The sequence below is a fragment of the Pyxicephalus adspersus genome, chromosome Z, assembly GCF_032062135.1.
Source record: "Pyxicephalus adspersus chromosome Z, UCB_Pads_2.0, whole genome shotgun sequence".
Classification (NCBI taxonomy): domain Eukaryota; kingdom Metazoa; phylum Chordata; class Amphibia; order Anura; family Pyxicephalidae; genus Pyxicephalus; species Pyxicephalus adspersus.
Window position 1 is genome coordinate 36,211,168 of NC_092871.1, and position 22,413 is coordinate 36,233,580.

Consider the following 22,413-nt stretch of genomic DNA (forward strand, 5'->3'; position numbering starts at 1 on the left):
ATTTGATGAATGCCGATCGGCGCCGCCTTCATGGGTGGGCACAAGTGCCGCACGCTGGATCTCAGGGGAAATCAAATGAATTTTTTTTTTCTTGTTTTCCCGTGCGGAAAACCTGGTGCGTCCTATAGTCCGGAGCGTCTAATGGTCCGAAAAATACAGTATATAGACTCATCTAAGCATTATTTACAAGCAATGCCATTACCTGTATACAGATAGATGAGTGATGGATGTATGGAACTATTTTAACTCGGTATATTTATACCTGCTGCATCTATATCTTTAACTACAGCACATCCATACATTTTGGATGATGAAGTGTTTTTGCGACTTTGCAATAGTAGTTTTTTTAAGCATGTAGAATAAATAAAGACATGAATTTACTTTTTGCGAATCAGAGATATATGACAGTAATATGCCATCACTTTTATTTTAGCAATAACAAACCTGAAAATATAAACTCTGTGAACCATGTACTGGGCACACAACAAATCAGCTATTACTGACCCAGTCGGTGTTTAATTTTTACATACGGTACGTTTTAAAAACTTCAGCTTTTTGTGCAACACTGTAAAAGGGAACAAAACAGAAAAGGTTAACTTCACTTGACATTAAAAGTCTTATTTTCTCAGATGATAACATTTAAAACCTGACAGGTCAAGATGTACAACAACTCTGCTTTTGTTCCCGGTTTCTTTATTGTTTTGTTTTTTTTTTTTAGTCCTCTATTTGATTGTGATCACCTTACTTGTGTATCAGTGGATCTTGGTGATGATAGCTGCTTAGGAACTCAAAGGCAAAGGAGGAAGGTTAGTACAAGCTTTCAGAAAAATCACAACAGAAATGTAAAAACATTTAAAATAGTACAAAAATCTGAAAAAAAAAAATTTGCAAGACTCTTTTCAAACATATTATATACATTGAGATGTGAAATACATGATAGACGTCTGGTAATAATGTAATAGATAGCAAAGGACATTTTTTACATTTATGTGTAAAGTCATTTTATTAGGTTTCTAAATTTTAGCATTCAATTGGTTATAATAAAGGAAATAAAAGAAATTCTGATATACAGAATATACTGGTTTTACATGTCAGAATGCCTTGCACATTGTCTTATTATTATGCAGTGCAGTTTAATTGAGAATTTAAAGTTATCATAGTAATGTCTACTTTGAACTAATTCTCTGTGCGTCTTTCCTGCTTATAAAAGCTTGATGTGCCATATTTTTAATACTGTGTTGAATACAAAGATCTGTAGATGAGACACTAAAGGGACTGATTGTTAAGATTAAATTTGTGGCTACAATAAATTTGAATTGAGCAGGTCTAGCAATGGCACCCTCCATACTTTATCAATGCAGGTATCATTTAACTGAAAGGGCTAAGCAACAGTTTTGATTAATGTGAATTTCCATTGCAGCATGGTCTGTTTCTGGCTTTAGAGTTTTCTAAATCGCTGATTTATAAAACATATATAGTAAAGTTGGAAATCTTGATATGGCTAATGAGTTAAAATAATTGGATTAGCAGATAGCCCTCCATTGCCTTTGGATCAGAATGAAATGTCTAACTGTCCATGGATTTGTATTTTAGGGTCGTACTGATACATACACCAAGCTCATTCAACATCAAACTTTGTAGTACTTTAGATCCTCCAATTCCAGAATGTCTTTTTTTGTGACCTGGTGCCCAAAACTGGACTGCATATTCCAGATGTGGTCTGAGCAATGCTTTGTACAGGGGCAGGATTATGTCTCCATCTCTGCAGTCTATTCCTCTTTTATTACGAGAAAGTACTTTACTAGCTTTAGATATTGCAGCTTGGCATTGCATGCTGTTATTAAGTCTATGATCTACCAGAACCCCCAGATCCCTTTCCATTTCTGACTCCCCCAAATGTATTCCACCTAGACACTATGAAGCATGCATGTTGTTGGCCCCCAAGTGCATAACTTTACAATTATCTATATTAAATGTCATTTGCCACTTGGCTGCCTAATCAAACAGTACATCCAGGTCTGCTTGTAGATTATATACATCCTGTATGGACTTAATTCCATTACATAGTTTGGTGTCATCTGCAAACACAGAAATGGTACTTTTAAACCCAAACTCTATATCATTTATAAAGATGTTAAACAGTAAAGGTCCCAAACTGAACCCTGGGGTACACCTCTAATAACCTTAGACTATTCAGAGTATGAATCATTAATTACAACTCTCTGGATGCGGTCTTTAAGCAAGGTCTTTATGCATTTACAGACTTCCCTAAACCTTTAGACCCTAACTTCCATATTACCCATCTGTGGGGTACTGTGTCAAATGCTTTTGCAAAGTCCAAGTAAACTGTATCAACTGCATTAGCATGCCACAATCCCCAAATACTTAATGCCCCATGTAAATATGTTTCTCCACAAACACAGGAAAGGAGTGCTTGGTAATTGAAAGACAGTGGAATGTAAGCCTAAACTGTATTCATATACTAGCAATACACATGCAATATATTTGATAAGCTGATTATGGGATAAAATACTAAATTGATATATAAATCAATAAAAATAATTAAATCTGGGGTGTATATGATTAATACTTGAATAGAAAGTTGACTGAAAATTGATTAGAAGTTTTTCTAGTCGATAGGATTTTAGCTGTAAAGTCAATTGTAATGCAAATTAATTATCAAACAAGTGTATGATCATTGTATACTTGAAGTTGATCAAAAGGATTGCTTTAAATTGAGAATATTGATCGAAAATAACAAGGGGAGGAAATCACATTGTGATTTTACAGTGCTTGCTTTGCGTTAATGTCAAAACAGGACAAGACATAAGCACAAACAAGTCTTGAATGTGAGTGTTCTGTGAGGATACAGGCATGGTGTCAATATTATTCCCTTAGTAAGCCTTGTGTTATGATATAAATGTGATTTCTCTTTTCCAAAGCAGGAAAAGGCTCTGCAGTTTTTATGCCGATTTATGCAAAATGTGTCACAAACAATATACTAAAGGATATGAGTCAGATAAGCAGAGGGCTAAATATAAGATGAAGAGATTGATTTACTGGGTCTGACGAGGTTATGCTATTTTTATTTATAGGAAACATATCACACCATTTATTATTTTGGTTCAATATTTAATAGTGTACTAAGAGACATGTGCTCCCTGCATTGTTATCATATTCAAAAGAACGCATAGCAGTCATGGTAAAATTTCTATTAAAGTATGTATACATGGACAACATAGGAATATACATTAAATGGTGCAGTATGAATTGGAAGCTTTTGAATTCTGATTCAAACAAGCAATAGGACCAGAATTCTTGTATGGGCATAACTAGAAACCAATGCCCCTCAATGCAAAACTTTGGATGGGGCCCCCTAGGATTGCTATGATTGTAAAAGATGTGGGTCAACACTTATGGGTGCAACCAAATGTCCCAAATAGTGGGAGTCTAAACTGTACTGGGTATAGCGTTTGAAACACACAGAAGGCAGGGGTCAGGTTATGCAACCTTCTGCATGCAGGGGTCAGGGATTTAAATGAAAAATGTTCAAAAGTCACGTGTATGTAATGTACAATATGCAAGAGGCAATCAGTTATACACAACCCACAGTATTTTCAGAATCCTGTTCTGCATATGAGCATTTCTCACATTGATAGGATAGTGGATACATGTGTTAACCGATAATAACTTACTTATGCAACGTCTCATTATAGTTCAATATTATACTTTTCTGCTTGACTAATTTAAATCTCTATTCACATGAAATCCTCTAAAAAGTTTTAAAAGATATTTTTCACCAGAGTTTACATTTATCCTCAATGCCCAGCCCTGTAGAGAAGTCCTGGAATGTCCATGTAAGGAGGAACCTTCCTCAAGGCACTAGAGATGTGACCATTGAGATGCAAAAAAAAAACTTTTTATGCAAAATGCATGAGCATTGCACTCTGCAGCTACAGAGCTTGATTGGCTCACTTTTAAATCAGTTCTATTTGCATACAAAAGTCATATTTTTCATCCTATTGACCATTTCTAATAACTTGGTGCTTAAGTTAATAACAACAAGTTAATCTTAAGGGGTGTATATACTCTGATCAGAATGATGTTTTTTGCATGGGTAAAGAAGGGAGTTCAGAGAACAATCCAGAAAGATATGGCACCTTGTGACATCCTTGTTTTTCTAAATGTATAGATTAACAAGATTTTTTGTTTGTTTCCTTAAAGTTTTAAAAACAAAATGTCAGTTCTCTGACTAGTATACTGAAGCAAGAAAACAGACAACCGTATTTGCAATGAAACAATTCCATTCATCTTTTATTAAAAAAGAAACTTACAATGTACATGCAAATATATACAAAGGTAACAATTTAAACAAAAAGTTTAAATTAGGCTCTTTCGTACAAATATTTTAGAGAGAGATGAAAATGAATGCTGTTCCAGTGGGTAAATAGATATAGCTACTGTATTTACAAAGTGTAATGCTTAAATTAGTATTTGGAATATATACTCGTATATTTGTAATCTTTACTAAAGAAATTAAATACAACAGGTAATATAATGCCAAAGCCTGCCGTTATAACAAAATCCTTTAAGTTTCCTGTTATAATAAACCCTGAGAACATCTGCAGAAATCTGTCATCTGCAACAATACTACATACTCAGTAGAGGCATTATACGGAACATGGCTGAGTACATAGCAAGGGTCTTCATATCCCACTGGAAAGCAGTCTGAGGGGCATCCACATCGTTCTTGGATAACTTACAAAAGCATTTCACAAAGTCCTGAGAATTTAACACAATATGTATTTGAATATTTCACTACTTGTTTTTAAAGATTACCTGTACTGAAGAAGTTTAGAGAATACCACTGATGACAACACCAATGCCTGGCTGTCATGCTAATACTCTTGCAAAAATGCTTTCCAACGTTCTAGACCTAGGACAATATCCTGATCAACAACTTCAAGTACTGAAGTCAGTGAGGCAGGCAACTAGCAATGCTAGAAGACCATCACCGAAGGAAGCTCCCTATTTTCCTCCATATAGGTTCCTTTAAGGGACCAGAAACAAATACCAGCATAGTTATATACACCATTGATGATGAATAGGAAATGACTAAATGAAGACATCTCAGATACAATTGCCACATGGCAATGATATTTTGCTGCATCTAACAAACTCCAATTTGTATAATCAAACTGTAGTATACCACAAGCAGCATCTTCTCAGATCCTTACAGTAGAAGACCTGATAATAAAACTATGAAAGTTGACTAAGGCTTTTTTGTACAAATCAATTTGCAAGAAAGTAACCACCTATGTTATGGATATATCACTTTTTCCCTAAAATATAATAAATTACTTTTAAATATTATCACTGTGAATCTGCAAAAGTGTCACACTCATCAATGCATAGTGAGTTCAGGTTTGTTGTACATATTTTTGTATGTATAGTAAAAGTCTTTGAGCGGACACTTATGCCTCTGAGAATACTAAGCCTTGTTAGTGAACCTATTACAAGGTGTTCTGAGTGTGAATCTCTTTCTTATGGCAGATAGAACTCAGTGGTACATTTTTACACAGTACACACAGAACTACAAAAAGTAGGTACAGTCATAGGATCACAAGTATACAAACTTAACACTTTTTGGCTCCTATATTTATTATAATTTCAGTATAATAATTTCAGTGTTTTGTGTACAAAGCACAGGCACTGTTTTCTTTGTAACCTCAGATTGTTTACCGACTGGCAGAGAATTTTGGGTGTAGCCTTCATATGAAAATAAAAAACACTGTGTCTAAAAATACATTTGCATTGTTATGAAGGAAATGTTTTGCTGCTAACGCTTTGTGTTTTGCATTAAGCAACATCCATAAGTCTTGCTTGCCTCCTTTATTTTTCTGGACAGCATGTCACTTGTACATTCTAAAATGAAAGTGTTTTTTTTGGAGTGTACAATATACGTACAGTGTGAACGACAGATGGCTAAAAGATTCTGGTATTAAAGGAAGAAAAAAAAAAAAACATACTGTTCAGCTGACTATAAAAAAAGGCCTAAAAATGTGTACAAATTTTCGGTGTTGCCCACAGCAGTCAATCAGAATCCAGCTGTCAATTGGACAAAAAAAAAATAAAAAAAAAACTCCAAAAAACATGAAACTGAAATTTGATTGGCCAGTATTCTGTCATCAGTGATGGAGCAGGGGATTTAAAGGGCACAGTAATAACCAGAGATGGTGTGGGACAGCTGGTATTTGTTAAACAATATGACACTGGAAGTATGATAATCCCTTTATTTTAGACATATATAGACCTGTTAGCAAATCTATATCCAGAAAACAAATCTTTTGCAGTTATTTGCAGACTACAGGAAGAGACTGAGCCTCATAGCGCTGGCATTCTCAAACCAATGAAAGAAGGGCACCAGATTGGGAAGAATCCTTACTCCAATAATAGTCCAGGGCTTGGTGCTACCCCACTTATTGCCACAGATTTGCACAGCCTAGAAATATAAATTAAGCCACATCCAGTTGCTCAGCTTTGATATTCCCCATAAAGACAAACAAAGAAATGGTACCTTGTACCATCTAAAGGGATTTACAAACAGATTAAACTGACAGTACATTCCTAAAAAGTCTGCTCACATATTTTGGCCAGAATCATATCTTTGGAATGTTTCTTGTTCAGCATTTTGAATAAAAATTGTGAAATTCAGCATATTATTTTCATTACAAGCAGGAAAAAAGCAAATATTCATAGTTCATCATATGTACATTATACAAAGAGTTTCAAAAGCAGAAGAGTACTTAACCTTTATAATGTACATATTTGCAAACCTAACTCCATTTAAAACTTTATTGTTAATCCAGTTGTGCATTGTAGTTCACCTAAATGTCTTTGGAGTATGGTATTTCCTAGTAACTTGTGGAATAGAACAACACTCATTATCTTAAAAACCAACTCTGTTAGGGAACTTTGTGGAGAACCAACCCCTGGTTTAATCGAAGGTTTGTCAAGATGATAATCAAATTTAGACACTTAGAAGCTTATGAAATTATATATAATATTATTAATATTAATGAAATAATAATAATGCAATGCCATGTCATAGTCCTCTGGCAGTGCACAGAATTAGTAAACGTTTTATCATTATGATTGTCTGATATATTCCATAGAAAAAAAGGACAAATTATACAAATCATCAGATGATCATAGCAAATATGAAAAAATGTATTTTAGGCTTCAAGGACATTACTTGTAGTCTAGTCATATGCATTATTATAAATGAATGACCGATTGAAGAAATGGAAAACTAATCCATACTTTAGAATGATGGTTCACATGGTCAAATTAAACCAAATATGCCATAAGTAAATGACTCGGTCTGTTCAATCAATTCCCAGAAGATCTTTTTTTCAAGGCTGTTCTAATATTGTCCATTTTTCTAAGCCCTATCATCTTCTTGAACATACCAAAAAGTATCATGAACACTGGTAAACCTCAACAAAAATGTGGCGCATACAGAATTGTCTAAAGGCTCCAACCAAATTAAAGAAAGGCAAAAACAGCCAAAAGTACATATTTAGACCTGGGCTCCCTTCTATTTCCAGGCCTTGTAAAATAAACCGACAATGCACATAGCAAAAGTTGCGGGAAGACATGAATAAGCCAGTTAAAATAATCTAAGATCATCATTCTTCAAACAGGACAACTATTGGTACAATCTTCAAGCTGTCATGTCACTGGTAATAATAATTGTATGAACAGTGCTGCCCTCAATTATAGCTCTGCAGGTGATCCCACAATCACAGAGTTTATATGAAATGCCTTGGCAGAGAATTCATGACATACAGATTTTACTTTACCCATACACAGTGCTGCAATAGCCCTCACATTTTATATTAGCCCTTTGTAAGAACAGAGCACAATCTAGGCAAATGTTTAGTATGATCAATTCTCTAACAGAATTTTCTAGTGTATTTTGATATAGGCAGCACACTGGGATTGAACGTATGTCATCTATTAATAGGATTTTTTATTGCTATTAATAGGCACAAATTGTCAGCAGAACATTTGTTGAGAGCAAAGCATGCTAGGAATGGAGTGCGAATTTTCCACGTCTTAACAATCTGCTGCCAATTCTAGGAAAAATGATTTACGAAAACATAATATCTATCCTGATACAGAAGGCTCTGTTGTTAGTCCATCTGCACCACATAAATTATTTAAAAAATTGTTTTATGTTTTTCTTTCTTTTTATTGGAAGGTTCGCAATAGACATTTTTGATTACTTCAAACAACAAAACTAGGAAATCAATTTAGGAATGGATATTTAAGACACTGAGATGAGTTACAAGACCCCCTATAGCTCCTGTAATACACAGTTCTGTGTGAGCTCTACAAAGTAAATGTATCATAGCATTGTTTTTATATTTTAGGATAAAAAACAGGAGTTCAACAAATAAGGGTATAATTAAATTTATTGTCAGTTACATTGGTTTTAACCTTTTACAAGGTCCCACAGGGGCTGTTTAAAAGTATTCTTATTGGATAGAATGTTGCAGATTATAAGCCAATAAAGCAGGTGTATTAATTTGCTCATTTAATGTCATTTTGGCCATATCATGATGAGATCATATTATTGCATTATTTCTAATCATTATCACTTAAGCACTTGGAAAGTCGTCATACACTGTCCTCATAGTTGGGCCTACCTTGTAAAACCGTCCAGGGTTCCTCTTGTGTTCTTATTAAGTAAAGGTATCAGCCTAAATGCCTCCATATATGTCCTGCTAATTTGTAGCACATATATACCTGTGTCATTTTAAAGCAGTTATATCTGCCCTTATTAGAAGGTTTTATGCCTATAACATTGTGGTCTTAGCTGGAAATGGCCATAGGAATGTCTCTAAATGTTAAATACCTATAGTAGTCAGACTATTGCAATAAAGCTTTGGTGATACTGAAAATGTTGCTGCCTTTTTTCTATAACTCAGAAGGTGGCAGGCTTCCCCTAAAAGTCAGCCTGTTATTTGTTAGCAGGGGTAGATGATGTAACTGATTTAAAACAGTTTTTTTTGCAAGGGGTCTTTGCAACATCACTGCTTTCACCAATCCTCTGCACCACAAATTTAGAGTAGTATTGCTCAAATATTACAGCAAAGAGATTCATAGTGAAATTCTGTCCGTTAAAAACCATTACGAAGACCATTTGAAGGCAAAGCCTCTCCTAACTCTGTACAAAGCTGCCTTTTCTGAACTAAAAGCGACGATAGTTTTTTTACAGGTACATGTAAAACTGTGTAAATTCACTTTACTTAGACAAAACATTGTCCTATTTAGAGATTTAAAACTATACAAGTGGAAAAACTGACATCAGGGTTATTCCATAGCAGAGTGCAAACCTGTGCGGATATTGTGAGAATAAGTGTGTTAGTAAGTGTGTAAACCTATCAGTTATTGTATATCTGTCTGTTGGAATAGGTCACCTCCTGGCATCTAGTATCTCATAAGATTATTGTTGGTGATAATCTCAAGCTATAGTATACATCCTGTCCTACCCTGTTAGTTTACCTATTCTCACACTTTCCATAATAATAAATACATAAACCCAACCTGAAGAGCACAATGCCGTGTTAATGGCCACTGAAAAGAAGAAGAAATTGGAACCTAGATCTAGTCAATAAAGCCCCAGAACACACCCCCAGAAACAAGAAATTGTCATATGGTGCAAAAAGTGATGTATTGGTGACACTGCCAGAGGTCCAGAGTGGAACTAGATACCCCATATAGCTTGGCAACTACTGTTGTCAAGCCTTCCCTAATTTCCCCCCTGCTTGGCTATGGAACGCCACCTAAAATCTTTTTTTCTGACATGGATTCATTGGTTCTTTCCCAGCAAATCAAATATGCTGTTTTGACCCCTAAGAACCTGCACACACATCTTGTATAGGGAAAGGACTACTGGCAGGCACAGTTGTGGGATGTATCTATATCAATAGGAACTGTCATTTAGCACCGTGCTAATTCCTCCTTCCATCAGCTGCCCCAGCAAGTGTAATATACCAAATAAGCTATTTGGAAGTACATGGAATGTGCACTGATGGCATCAATTGTACAAACCCTCCAAAATTTAGAGAAATATAGGGATATAGACATTTTCAAAATGAAAATTTGTAATTGCTTTCATTGCATTAATTGCATTGCATTAACGTTGTTTAGGTATGGGAACAACACAAATTTTCGTTTTTTAAGTATATACCACCATTGAGAAGTTAATACAGATGTTTATACTTCCATAAGCAAACAGTACTTGATGTGACAGGGATTGCTGTCTGTCCTGTCCAGATTTTGGCCGCCAAATTCATGCCATTGGAATGTAACCAGACAGTGTTATGAGGATCAAAACAACATTCTCTAGATGTAAGGCATGTACAGCTATTCATGCAAGAACATTGGTAAATCAATTCTCAGTTGTTTCAGTGACAGGGTTGCAAAATGTTTTGCGCTTTTTTGATACAGCATAACTAAGCAAAATAATTTACATTTTTGCAATTGCCCTTTCACTTTATTTGGTTGGAAAAGTGCTGGCCATTCATGGTGTTGTTATCCAGAACACTGCCAGTGCTGTGCAATGTGTGCTAGTGGGATGTCTTGTTTAGCAACATGACAAAATCTTTCTTCCTGATGCATTTTCAGTACATTCCATCATTTATATTATGGGTTTTAAAGAATAGGTGCACTTTTTACACACAATAGCAGATATAAACTTCCTCCTTGTTGAACAGCCCTGCCAGTTCAACTTTCCAGACACAGCGCCCTCTGCAAAAGATATATATATTTGTGGAGTACTACCTCATGTATTACCCTCTTGGTGAATACCCCCAGTGAACGAAAGCCACATCACTATACAGCAAATAACTTAGCTCTTTGAAAGTGTTCATCAAATGTTTCTATTGTGATGGCTACACCTAGGAGCTTACCCTTATAATATTTTTGTTCACCTAAATGTCTTTGAACTCAATATCAAAAGAATTAGTTCCAAGACAAAGGAACCAAGACTTAACATTTAAGAAACACCATTTCTTGATGGGCAGGTAATATACATTAGAGCTATCTGAGCCCCTAACCTGGTTAAATCTAATAAGGCAGTAGTACAAAGAACAAAGATCCAAACATACAGTGTAGTAATGAACAATACAAATAGTGGACTATTAACATACGTAAACGTCAGTATATCTGAAGGATTGATGCTCAGTGTGCATACCAAATCTTTACAAATATTTGTCCAAAGAAAAAGTCCATTGGCAAGTTAGGACATTTTTAAAAATCTATAGCAGTCATTCTCAACGTTTCTGCCACGAGGAGTGCTTGAAATTATATTTAGGTCACAGGAAATCCCTGTTAATGTTTTAGGGACAGTGGTGTTGCACCTCAAGATTGTTTATGAATATGTAAATGTATATAGAGGTATATATATGTATAAATATATAGATGTATTCATAGATGTATGACTAGGTATATGTGGGTCCTAATAATTAGACTGTATCTAACTAGCATGAAACAATACAGTACAGAAATGTTGTGTTTTAACATGAAACCTGTGTTATCTTGATCTGGCCATAGGGGCTTCCTAGGGGGTCTCCAAGTGTAGGACTTCACAGAGTAACACACAGGTGCTACAACAGCTGCCAGGAGACAAGACCTATTTTCCCAGAACAAACAGACCACCAATATGGCCTTCAAAGGGCAATAAGTCCATTCAATTGAGGAAACAGGAGATGGAGGGAGAAGTGAACAGATGGACTGGGGTGATGACCTTGCTGGACATTTATAGACCCCTAAACATAGATTCCAGATGGAGATTTTTATATCAAATTTAGTTGGGAGGTCCATCAAATTACATTAACCAATCCCAATCTAGTGGGGTGTGTGCCAACTGATGGTCAGCGTACCGAACACACCCACTAACCAATCAAGGAGTCCCAATGTTACCTAATAGGACTTAACTATATAAAAAGGGGAGCTGGAATATAACAAAGAGGAGAGGGAATGATGGGAGCTCTGAGGGAATCAGGCTCATGGAGTACCCATCAACATCCATACAGGTAGCTATTACACCTTCTTGAATTGCATTCTATGTTATTTGATGTATTGTGTATTACTTAGTTACTAGAATATTACAGGGGTTACTACTAATAACTATGTCCATGTGATATATATGTATCAGTGATTGAAGTTCCTATGTGTTTAAATATCTGACAATATTGTTGTGTACTTTGTCTTACCTTGTTTTCTTAATTAAACTGTTTGAATGACTAGCTATTATTTGTGCATGAACCTTCTTTAATTGAATATCTATATGAATTGATAGGGGATATAATTTCCATATTTATGCAGATAATTAGATAAAATATACTTAAATAACAGTGGGAAAAAAGCCTTTTACATTGGTCAGTGTGAAGAATGCGTACAGTTGTGGCTGGAATAAAATCCTTATAGACAACTTACAAATCATTGAAATCATGCAGCTGACCCCTACACATAGGTTTGGCCTGGGAACTATGCAGGCATCATCAAATAGCAACCTCTGCAGGAACCCTGACGTTCCACAAATTTTGACTGAGAATAGCTGGTCTATACCATGTGAGCATCTTCCTGCAAATAAAATGTGTAACAAAGATCACTGTTCACTGTAAAAATATGACACTGTGACACACAGGAGATAAAGCAAAAGTTGAATTAGTGATAATACAAAGAACGATTGTTCTACACCAATGATGGCTTGGTAAGAACGTGAAAAGAGATTATGCTGACTGACAGTTGGGTATGTCTCTGCTGGATAACATAAACAACAAAATAGTCTGGCATGCTTATGGTACCAATATCTGAATGAACAAATGCTCTGCTGATGAACTGTTAATGTCAACAGAATCTTTAACACAATCAGAATGGGGTAATGCAATTTAAAGGTTACTTTTTACCAACTTAAGTGGCAGCATAAAGAGGTTCAGCGCTTATTCATTTTTAACTTTTGAGGACAATCAGTAATTAAAGAAAAAAAACACATTTAACATTGGTCACTTTAATTTTCCTTTATGGAAGCTGCCATATTGGCTACTGATTGAAAAAAGTGAAAACTGATGTTTTCCAAATACTGAGATATAAACATTGCCGTCTAGTGGCCACATTCATAAATTGTACATCAGCACTTCTAGACAATATTTTACCAAGATGAGCCATGCAATGCGTTGGGACTGTATTAAACATTGTTAAGCTACTGTAAGCATAAAAAAGGATGCCGACTAAAGGCACAACTGTAAATTATGGTAAAAATGGGCTCTGCTCCATAAGTACCAACTTTAAATGCAGACATTTATTATTTCTTCCTGACATAAAAGATCTGCTATGCACATGACAACACCCTGTATTTAGGAATGGTTTTTAATCTGATATGTTTACAGGAGGGGCTTGGTAATGTGCACACAATGATGGGACCGCTGTTAAAGCTGAACTCCAGGCTGTTAGAAAAAAAACACTAATATATACTTTTATATATTAATGTAAAAGTTAATATTATTTTTACATAGAACTAGTATAAGTACCTGAATCTGTCTTTTTACCAGTATCTTGCAACCCATCGCAAAGCAGCAGTTATACTGAGAGAAAAAAAGGCAGCATTCTGAACCATTTAGAGCTTTGTTGCTTAACATAGAGCTATCTGTTAATTGGTTTTACAGAGGGGAGAAGATAGCAGAGAGATGACCTCCTAAGCCTGCTGCTTCACCAATCATAGGTCACGGTGGGTCCTCGAGGAGGCAAAATATTACAAAAAAAGGAAGTTTTTTTTTACATTCTCTGGGCCCCTTCCCCTTTCCAAATAACCCTCTTTCAGTAAGTGAAAAGGATGCTGAAAAAAGCTTTTTTTCGTGGCAACTGCAGGTGCTGGACTGTGCTTTTGAAAAGATACCTGTAAAATCCAAAGCTAATATCTTGCAAGAAAATGTGCTTCAACTAAACTGAAGAGTCTTCTTTTGTGATTTTGGCTATTCTGGATTCCATGGGTACGTTCTGGAAAGAACAGGGACGTTACACCCAGCAGGGTGGAAGACAACTGTAAGGTAAGTACAATCCTAATTTTTTTCAGAAAGGTTTTTCACCTATAAGTAGGTGGTTATGGAAGGGAAAAAGATTGTGTAAGTGGATCTTTTATTATAGTGGAATCTCTGTTTTAACTGACATTAAGTCTGTAGAGTTGTCCAGGGACTCACCAACCTGGAAGTGGTTGCTGGATCACAAATTGATCATCGTTTGGATAACGGAGAAGGGTCACATAAACATTGTTATTTGTGTATTTAGCTGTTTGGCTGAAGTTCAGCTTCATAAAAAAAACTTCAAATACTTTCATGCTATGATTGTCTTTCCCATTAAGGCCATTTAAGCTCTAGTGCTTATCCCCACCCCAACAGAAAAACTGGGCCCTGACCCTGTACATCCGGTTATACTCCTGCACACACTGCAAAAACGTTGCACAATTCTACAAGTGAGAAGAAGTTGCAGCAATTGAAGAGCACTCCCACCCCAGAAGGCGGCCACTTAAGTTATAATAACAGCCACGGCTGTATTGGAGTAACACTCCAACAAGATCTCCAAGACTCATCTTGCAAGCTAAACATTGTAGAAAAAACTGTCAGTTATACTAGCAGGGAAATCTTGAAGCCCTATACTACTAATGCAGGTCCTGACCCATAACAGCTAGTAAGCCCTTTTAAGAAGACAAAGCCAACACAAATATAGTTATTTGAGAGGTACAATGTATTAACAGACTGTTGTGTGGAGATATGTTCATATATACCCACATATAAATAGTTAAACCAAGTGCTTTGCATATACTACAGTGCCACAGTTTACAAACTATAAAAATGTTGGCAAATTATTGCACCTCTCTACTAAAAATGCGCACTGTAACAACTGAGAGAACTGGACAGCTCCTCACTTTGGATACATCACTGTTCTCTCAGGAAGAAGAGCATTGTAACGCAATGACTAATGATCAAAAGTGTTTTAGACGGAACTTTTTTTGTTTTTCATGGTAGCCAACCAACATTTCCTAGGTCAGGTCAAAAATATTAAATAAGAAAAGCTGATTGGTCCAAAAACTGCTCCAACACTTCTGTTCATGTAGCCCATAGTATTTTCCAAGGCTCTGTTATCCATATGGCTTATTAAATATCAACTGGTAAAATATAGAGAACAGAAACTATTTGTAATATGCGCTGCTGAGGCTCTCAGAACAAGCTGTTCTAGCTGAATCCTGAATATATACAAGCAGTGCTCAGACTTTTTCAGTGTATGTTAATACACGTTCCTTGCTATAATACACAATAATTATTATAGAAATAAATACAGTTTGTCCCTTGGCTGTATAATTCCACCCGCAGTTTGTACTTTCACGGTTCATAAAAATGTCCATTTTAGCTGCATTATAAAAATGACTTAATCTAGTGCAAAACGTAAGAAGCCACTGATGAAACAGTTTTACACCTTTGACTGCCTCTCATCAGACCACTCTTGCTTGGTGTTCTGCAGAGCTTGGGTCTTCTTCTCATCCACTTGCACATAGTCCACTCTCTGCTCTTCAGACAGGTAAGGTTTCTTAAATTAAAAGAGATGAAATAAATTACATACTTATCTTAAAAATAAAATGCTTTTGTGGTAATGTTTACAAAACAACATTAAAAAGTTTTGACGCCCATAAAAATACTTTTAGGTTTACTACTTAGTGGACAGGAAATACATTTTAGACAGAAGATAAGATGTTCACTCTTTTTTTCAGTTATATAGTGTGAGAATAAAACTTGATGCTTTGGGGTTTAAAGTGAAGAAAAATATGGTAGATGCTACCGCAGACCTCCTTCAGTAAAGATCCTTAAGCTCTATTTTTAGAAAACAGGAAATCTGACATCCCCTCAAACATTCCTTGGTGGGAATCTTACAGGTCCCTATGTTTTAATGGCAGTAACTAATTCCCACTAAGAAATGTGTAAGTGAAGGTCAGATTCTCTGTTTAAAAAATAGAACCCTTAGGCTACATACACACGTCCAATGATTCTCATCCGATAATCGGCTCAGGGCTGATATCGGATGAGAATCTGGCGTGTGTACAGCGCCCGTCGTCAATCGTGCGAATGACCGTCTAGGCAGATCCACGGACGATGGATGATGAACGATCTTAATGGAAGCGAAGGGGAAAAGAGCACAGCGGGGTGCATCTCCGTCGCCCCCCCCTCTCCATAAAGCAGAACGGTGCAGCATGTACAGGTTCATGCATCGTGCAGTCCTTAGTCATTGGAAAGGATCGTGAAAGATCCTTTCCAACGACAATTATTGAACGTGTGTATGTAGCTTTAGATCTCTGATATGCATAACATATTCCTTTTAAAAAGCTTTTTTTAATTTAAAGCATGAAATTAGGTCTTTTGACATTTCTAGTGTGCATACTTATTCTGAGACTTTAGAGGAACAAGAATTGTTCACTTGGACCAGCCATTCTCAACCAGGGGTCTGTAGAACCCAAGGGTTCCTTCAGAGGTTGCCAAGGATTCCTCGACCTGTGACGGACTGTCCTATCTGATGGGACAGTCAGCCACAGGTAAGGCTCTAGTAAATGTCTCAAAAGTACAATACATAAATTAATTCACATATGACCCTTCACATTTGACCCTTAATAATTGCCTAGTTTTGGACTTCCACAATATTGTTATTATTTTGGGATTTCAACAAAAAAAGATAATAAGTAATTTTATAAGTAATCATTTTGCTGCATTTTACCTTTTGCACAGGTGATGGAGAGGCAGAATTAAAATCCAGCGCTAGATAGTCAAGGTTGAATTTTCTTGGCCAAGGGAAGCTTCCATTACTGGGTGATGCTCCTTGTCTCTGTTCCTTTAAAAAAAAAAATATGTAGCATTATTTTGTAAACACCTATTGTTACAGTTCCTATAATTTTCAATAGCAGAGAGAAAAGCATTCAAAAAGTGTAAAGGCATATTTATAAAACTCAAACTAAAGAAAAAAATGCAAGCTTTCATTTCACCTCCAAGAGCACACAGCCTATAAACGATTTGAGTTGCTTTGACAGTGGTTTGGTAGCTGCCAGTGAGTAGTTTTCCCTCCATATTTACACAAGTCATTATAACCTTCAGCAAAAATAGGGCATCAGATCAAATCACTATAAGGGTCTTTCATACAACCAATGCCTCAGAACAGGAAATAAAGGGATTTGATGATGATAGCTATAGCGAATACCGGGAACGGGTCTGTGGGAATCTCCCCTTAACCCACCGTTAAGGGGGAGGCCAAATTAAATAAATAGTTCTAAATAAATATTAGAATCAGTCACTGTGATGCTTGAAGATCTACAGTACAGATGTCTTAATGTAAAATAAATCTGTGATTTTCCCATGCAGAATAAACAAAAGGTTTACTTCATTTAAACCTCCCCAGATGCATATATTTACCCCCTCTTACCCCCTCCCACCACTCAACACACTGCTCAATTCAACTACCATGAACAAAGGAAAAATCCTGTGCAATTTACACTGCTTCAATTTATTTAAAAAAAATAGAATAGTGAAACAATTCAAATTTGGTTGTGCAGGGAATATACATATCTGTATCCTAAAGCTTGCTATAATTAAAGGAAAACAGATGGTGAGTATAAAAGTAAAAGGAACATCATTAAAAAAACATTATGGAAAAATCAGAAAAGTACAAAGCTATACTTTTGTTTATATGGTATCAAATACAATTAATTTTAAATGTAAAAGTATAAAGAGCACTTGGGAGATTGATTTTACACCTTAGATTTGGTCTTTTATTCCCTGGGTATACCCTGGATATAACAGTAAACTGAACATTCTGGCTCCTATCTCTGGAATGTATTTTATGCACATTCTGATGCAGGACCAAGTAGGGTTTAATACATAACAGGTCACTAGTGGACACCACTGGAACATATGAAGAAGGCACCCCAGGAAGAACTAGGATGTTCAATGTATTGGCTGAAGTGGAACAGGAAACTGGGATGGGGGACACTTGCTTCCAGTTATGCACACATAGGAATAGATCCTGATGGGAGGACAAATCAAAACCAATACAAAAATGTTTTTTTTTTCTAAATGTCAGGGGGTTTCAAGTTTAAAAGTAGCTTTACATGAAAGGAAGTACTCTTTTAGATTTTATGGGGCAGTGTTTGATTTTACCATCCTCTCACAATCTAAAAACATAAAACAATTTTTCAATCAACCTATTTCAACTACGAAAACGTACTATTACAAATGACTAGCTTTACTGACTTCTGGAAGGTAATGACATAATAGAAGGTACATGATAAAATATATCTGTGCCTTGTGCCCTCTAGTGGATTCTGCAAAAAATTATTTTAAACTGACAAGGCAAGCTGACCACACATGTTAAAATATTATTGTACAATCTTTAAATTTCATCAGTAACTATGAAGTACCTGCCTGATTGGATACATACTGAATTAATGGTATAGGTAAGCCCCTGCGTTATTAAAAAATGGTTATTCAATCACGTTTACATAACTTTAGAACCTTTAACACAATTAAATAGTAAGTGAGGTCCAATAGCTGATATTATGATATTATCTTATGATATCATTGTATATTATCTTATCATTACATATATATATATATATATATATATATATATATATATATAGTGATTAAGCATGAATTCATATGGAGTGGTTAGTGTGCAGTCACCCCACCTTACCAAGATATCTCTAGTGGCAGATGGTTACCTACCCCAATCTTGCCCTATGAACATGCACTGATCCCCTGAATAAATGAGAGAATGCTCATATCTATTAAGTAGGCAATAAGGTAAGACATTAGGGTAAGGTATTAAGTTAAGCATTGCTGCTAGGATATTTAGGGTTAAGCAGGTGGATGAGTAGATGCTTCATGTGAATTTAAATTACAAGATATCTCCAAGATAGCATCCCAGACATCAGGGAGAACCCTACTTGTGTCCAGTGATCTTGGTTAGAGTCGTTCTTTAAAGTATACATCAGCCAGTTATGTCAAATCACTTTTCAAATATCAGATTGCATATAACCAGGATTATGTATAAGTATTTATTGAGGTCTACAGATAAAATGAAAGCCTAGTGTAGTATCACTGTCTATTGTATATAGCATTATTTTCAGCACAATATCTATAGTAGTCTGTGCTGTGTAAAACACTGCCAGTGCAGAAAGAAAACGATTACCATTGGAATATAGCTCTCGTCCTCTTCTCCCGAGACAGAACTGGCAAAGATATTTGCTGAGCTAATACAGTCGCTTTCTGGGGAGATAAAGCTGGTCCGATTACTAGGAAGAAAAACATGGAAGAGGTCAGACAAGCATTTTACAGATGCTCTGAAATGCAGCCAACTCCTGACATTGCACATATGTCCCATAAACATGCCCTGCTTCTGCTTCTCTGGTAGGAATAACAATATAAAAATGAGGTTTACTGACAAAGAGTCAGCAGGAATCAGACATCTCCCAGATAGGCATCTAGATGGTAAACAGCGGCCCGGCCAGTCATTTAGACAAATGGGTTTGTGAAGATTGTCCACCCAGCACAGACATGATGCGTTTGTCTGCAATGCACCGTGCAGCTGTGTTTCTATGCAATATTTATTTGTTTCTCTTTTTGTCTTCCACAGGCAGGGCCTGAATCATACCTTACTGCCTATTTCTCATTGTCATATTTGCTTTAGGAGACTCCAGGGGCCCTTGTATTGAACTGATCATCTGCTGCCAATGTTCAGGTTTGCAGCTGTTCTGAACACTGACGCACAGACTTCCATGAAGTGATGTTTACAAAGCACTAAAGATGATAAATATTAGTAAAACTAAACACTAAAGGCATATTAGGAGTGATAACAACAGGCCTGATATGTCGCCAAGATAGATGTGGCTATTATTGAGACATCAGGAGCATCATCTTGTGTTAGATTAACTAGGCAACACTCTAATTGTACAGCATATAGCTAACAATTATTGCAGCAGGAATCTGTCATCACCAGCAAATATACCACCAAAACAAATGGCACACACAGCCATACAATGACTCAGCCAAGGTCTTTGAAACAGACAACCTGAAACATTGTAAACATTTTTCATTATGATATCTGTTTGGTTTGTGGATCATCATTGGTTTTTTCTGTGTTTCTTTCTGAAATGATAACATTTACATAGCTAAACATGCAGTTATTAAAACTAAAGCTGAATCATACTGGAAATAAAAACCCCACAAGATTGTTGTACATACTGGTCTAACTAGTTGTGGATGATATGAACACAAGGTACACAGTAAGGAAACGTCATCTTTTTACCTTTGGTGAACCTCATATACTCTGGCCTTTCACTGATGATGTGGTGAAATCACTGGGACCAGCATCAGGTTGATAGCCCGGCCTCCAGTGGAGAAATTATATATCATGGGCAGAAGAAATATTATACTGAAAGGTATTATACTGAGAGGCGAAAAAGCAGGCACAAGAATAGAGCAAGGGTATGGGTGAAATGTTGAGGCTAGGTTTCCAGATTCCAGGACTTAGCAGGGCTTACATAATATTACAATGAATACCCCCCCAATCCTGGATACTGTGAGCTGGAGATGGGCAGAATTAAAGTTTTCTACCCCAAATAACATGCTGTTGCTGGACCAAAAAAAAGCCGGTGCTAAGCTGTGTGTGTGTGCATGGTGGTGGTGGGGTAAAAAAACTTGGGCATCCTACTTTTTTGGGGACAACAAAATATACACAACTGTACAAGTACAATGACTGACCACTAAGGAATAGAATGCACAGGCACCCTTATTCTATGCTCCTGCAGAAAAAAAGGCTTTAAATGTGTTTTGACACTTATCACATGCCTTAGCTATCATAGAAACTTCTGACCTCTTCATTTTATGGTTCATTAAAAGCTCATCCACACCATTGTTTTTAAGGTAATGTGCAACAAGCAGTAGCACATGTTAAATGTGTTGGTGTGCTGCTGTGATGCTGTGTCATCCACTGTGAGTGGGACCAAAAGTACCTGCATTGCAGTGCACTGTAATGAGTGTTTGCACAATACCAATAAATGTGCTGCACTAGTGAACCTTGTTCTAAGTGTTCTCCGTTGTTCTGCTGTAATAAATTAGGAAGTCCCTTAACAGCACTGCTATAAAGTGCCCTGGTGTGAAAGGGTTCTAAAGTTTGTTTAATAAAAAAAATACATAGTAAAGTACATTTTACAATCTTTTTAGTGATAGCAGTGTGTATGTAATAGGTTTTGTTCCTTCATGGTAGGCACATTTCAAATTCCTAACAGAAGTTAAGATATGTAAAATGGGTATTGGCAATGTTGAAAAATAAATATCATTAGGCCCTAATTTCAAACTTAATATGTTCCATAATACTGTCAATGTTCACAAATATGTCTGTAAAATATCCCAGAGCAATTGCATATTTCTTACAAAACTGATTGTGTTTTTTTAAAGTTTTATACATTTATAAATATAATTCAAGCTGCTTCAAAATGTTTATAAAAACATAGTAATTTGGATCAAGTGACCTTTTACTCTATATGGGTCACTTCAGTAACAAGCAAATATTCTGCTGAATACCCTAATTCACTGATGGATATGACCTCTCATAAACCCTCCACTGTAATTTTCTGAGAATTTGAGAATTTATGTTTATAAAAGAGCATCAACAGTTTGTTTTCCTGCATGCATAATTGGTAAAAAGAATACATCAAATTATATAATAACATGAACGCTCTTACTGCAGACATTTAATACGCCTGGTAATATTTTTTTACTGGAGTGTGACCAAATATCCAAGTGTGACAAATTCTAACAACATTGTAGCAGTTCACACTGCCTTCACAAGTTTACTACCAGCTTCCAGCAAAACAGCAGTGCACCAGAAGTATACAGCCTAATAGGATTGGATGTCCAGAAAACGAACACTCCTTTTTTTCAAAAATAATATTACTATTGCACAGTACATTTAAATATATAAACCAGGTGTGCCCACACTTTTTTGGCTTGCAAACCAAGTCAAAATGATCTATCAACAATAAAAACTTAGACTTAACTCCTGTGCGCAGTAGAGTTGATTTTGAACGGCAGGGCTCTGCTATCCACTCATGTTGCCTTTGCGATCTACTGGTAGATCGCGATCCACCTGTTGGGCACCCCTGATTTAAAGTGTAACAGGTTTGGATCAGCTTTCTGTTTTTTATGTCATATCTTTTTAATTTTATGGTACGCATGTGTTGCATGCAGATAAATGACCCATCTGGGTGATACATCTGGTTAGAATAAGATGGGTGCACATTTAATG

General features: G+C 36.1%; 1 protein-coding gene across 3 annotated transcripts in view; it reads right to left on the reverse strand.

The window, feature by feature from the left end:
• Positions 1 to 4,286: 4,286 nt before the first annotated feature.
• The window catches only part of GAB3 (GRB2 associated binding protein 3), a 90,549-nt gene continuing 72,422 nt past the window's right edge, over positions 4,287 to 22,413 (reverse strand). For 2 of the 3 annotated variants that reach the window (XM_072430939.1, XM_072430940.1), the window contains exons 8-10: positions 19,297 to 19,399; positions 16,831 to 16,944; positions 4,287 to 15,654 (exon numbers count right to left, since the gene is read on the reverse strand). In XM_072430939.1, coding sequence (XP_072287040.1) covers positions 15,538 to 15,654; positions 16,831 to 16,944; positions 19,297 to 19,399 — 334 coding nt within the window. In that variant the 3' untranslated portion in view covers positions 4,287 to 15,537. Of the gene's footprint in view, positions 15,655 to 16,830; positions 16,945 to 19,296; positions 19,400 to 22,413 lie in introns of those variants that run through there. The other variant, XM_072430941.1, reaches the window with a different exon arrangement.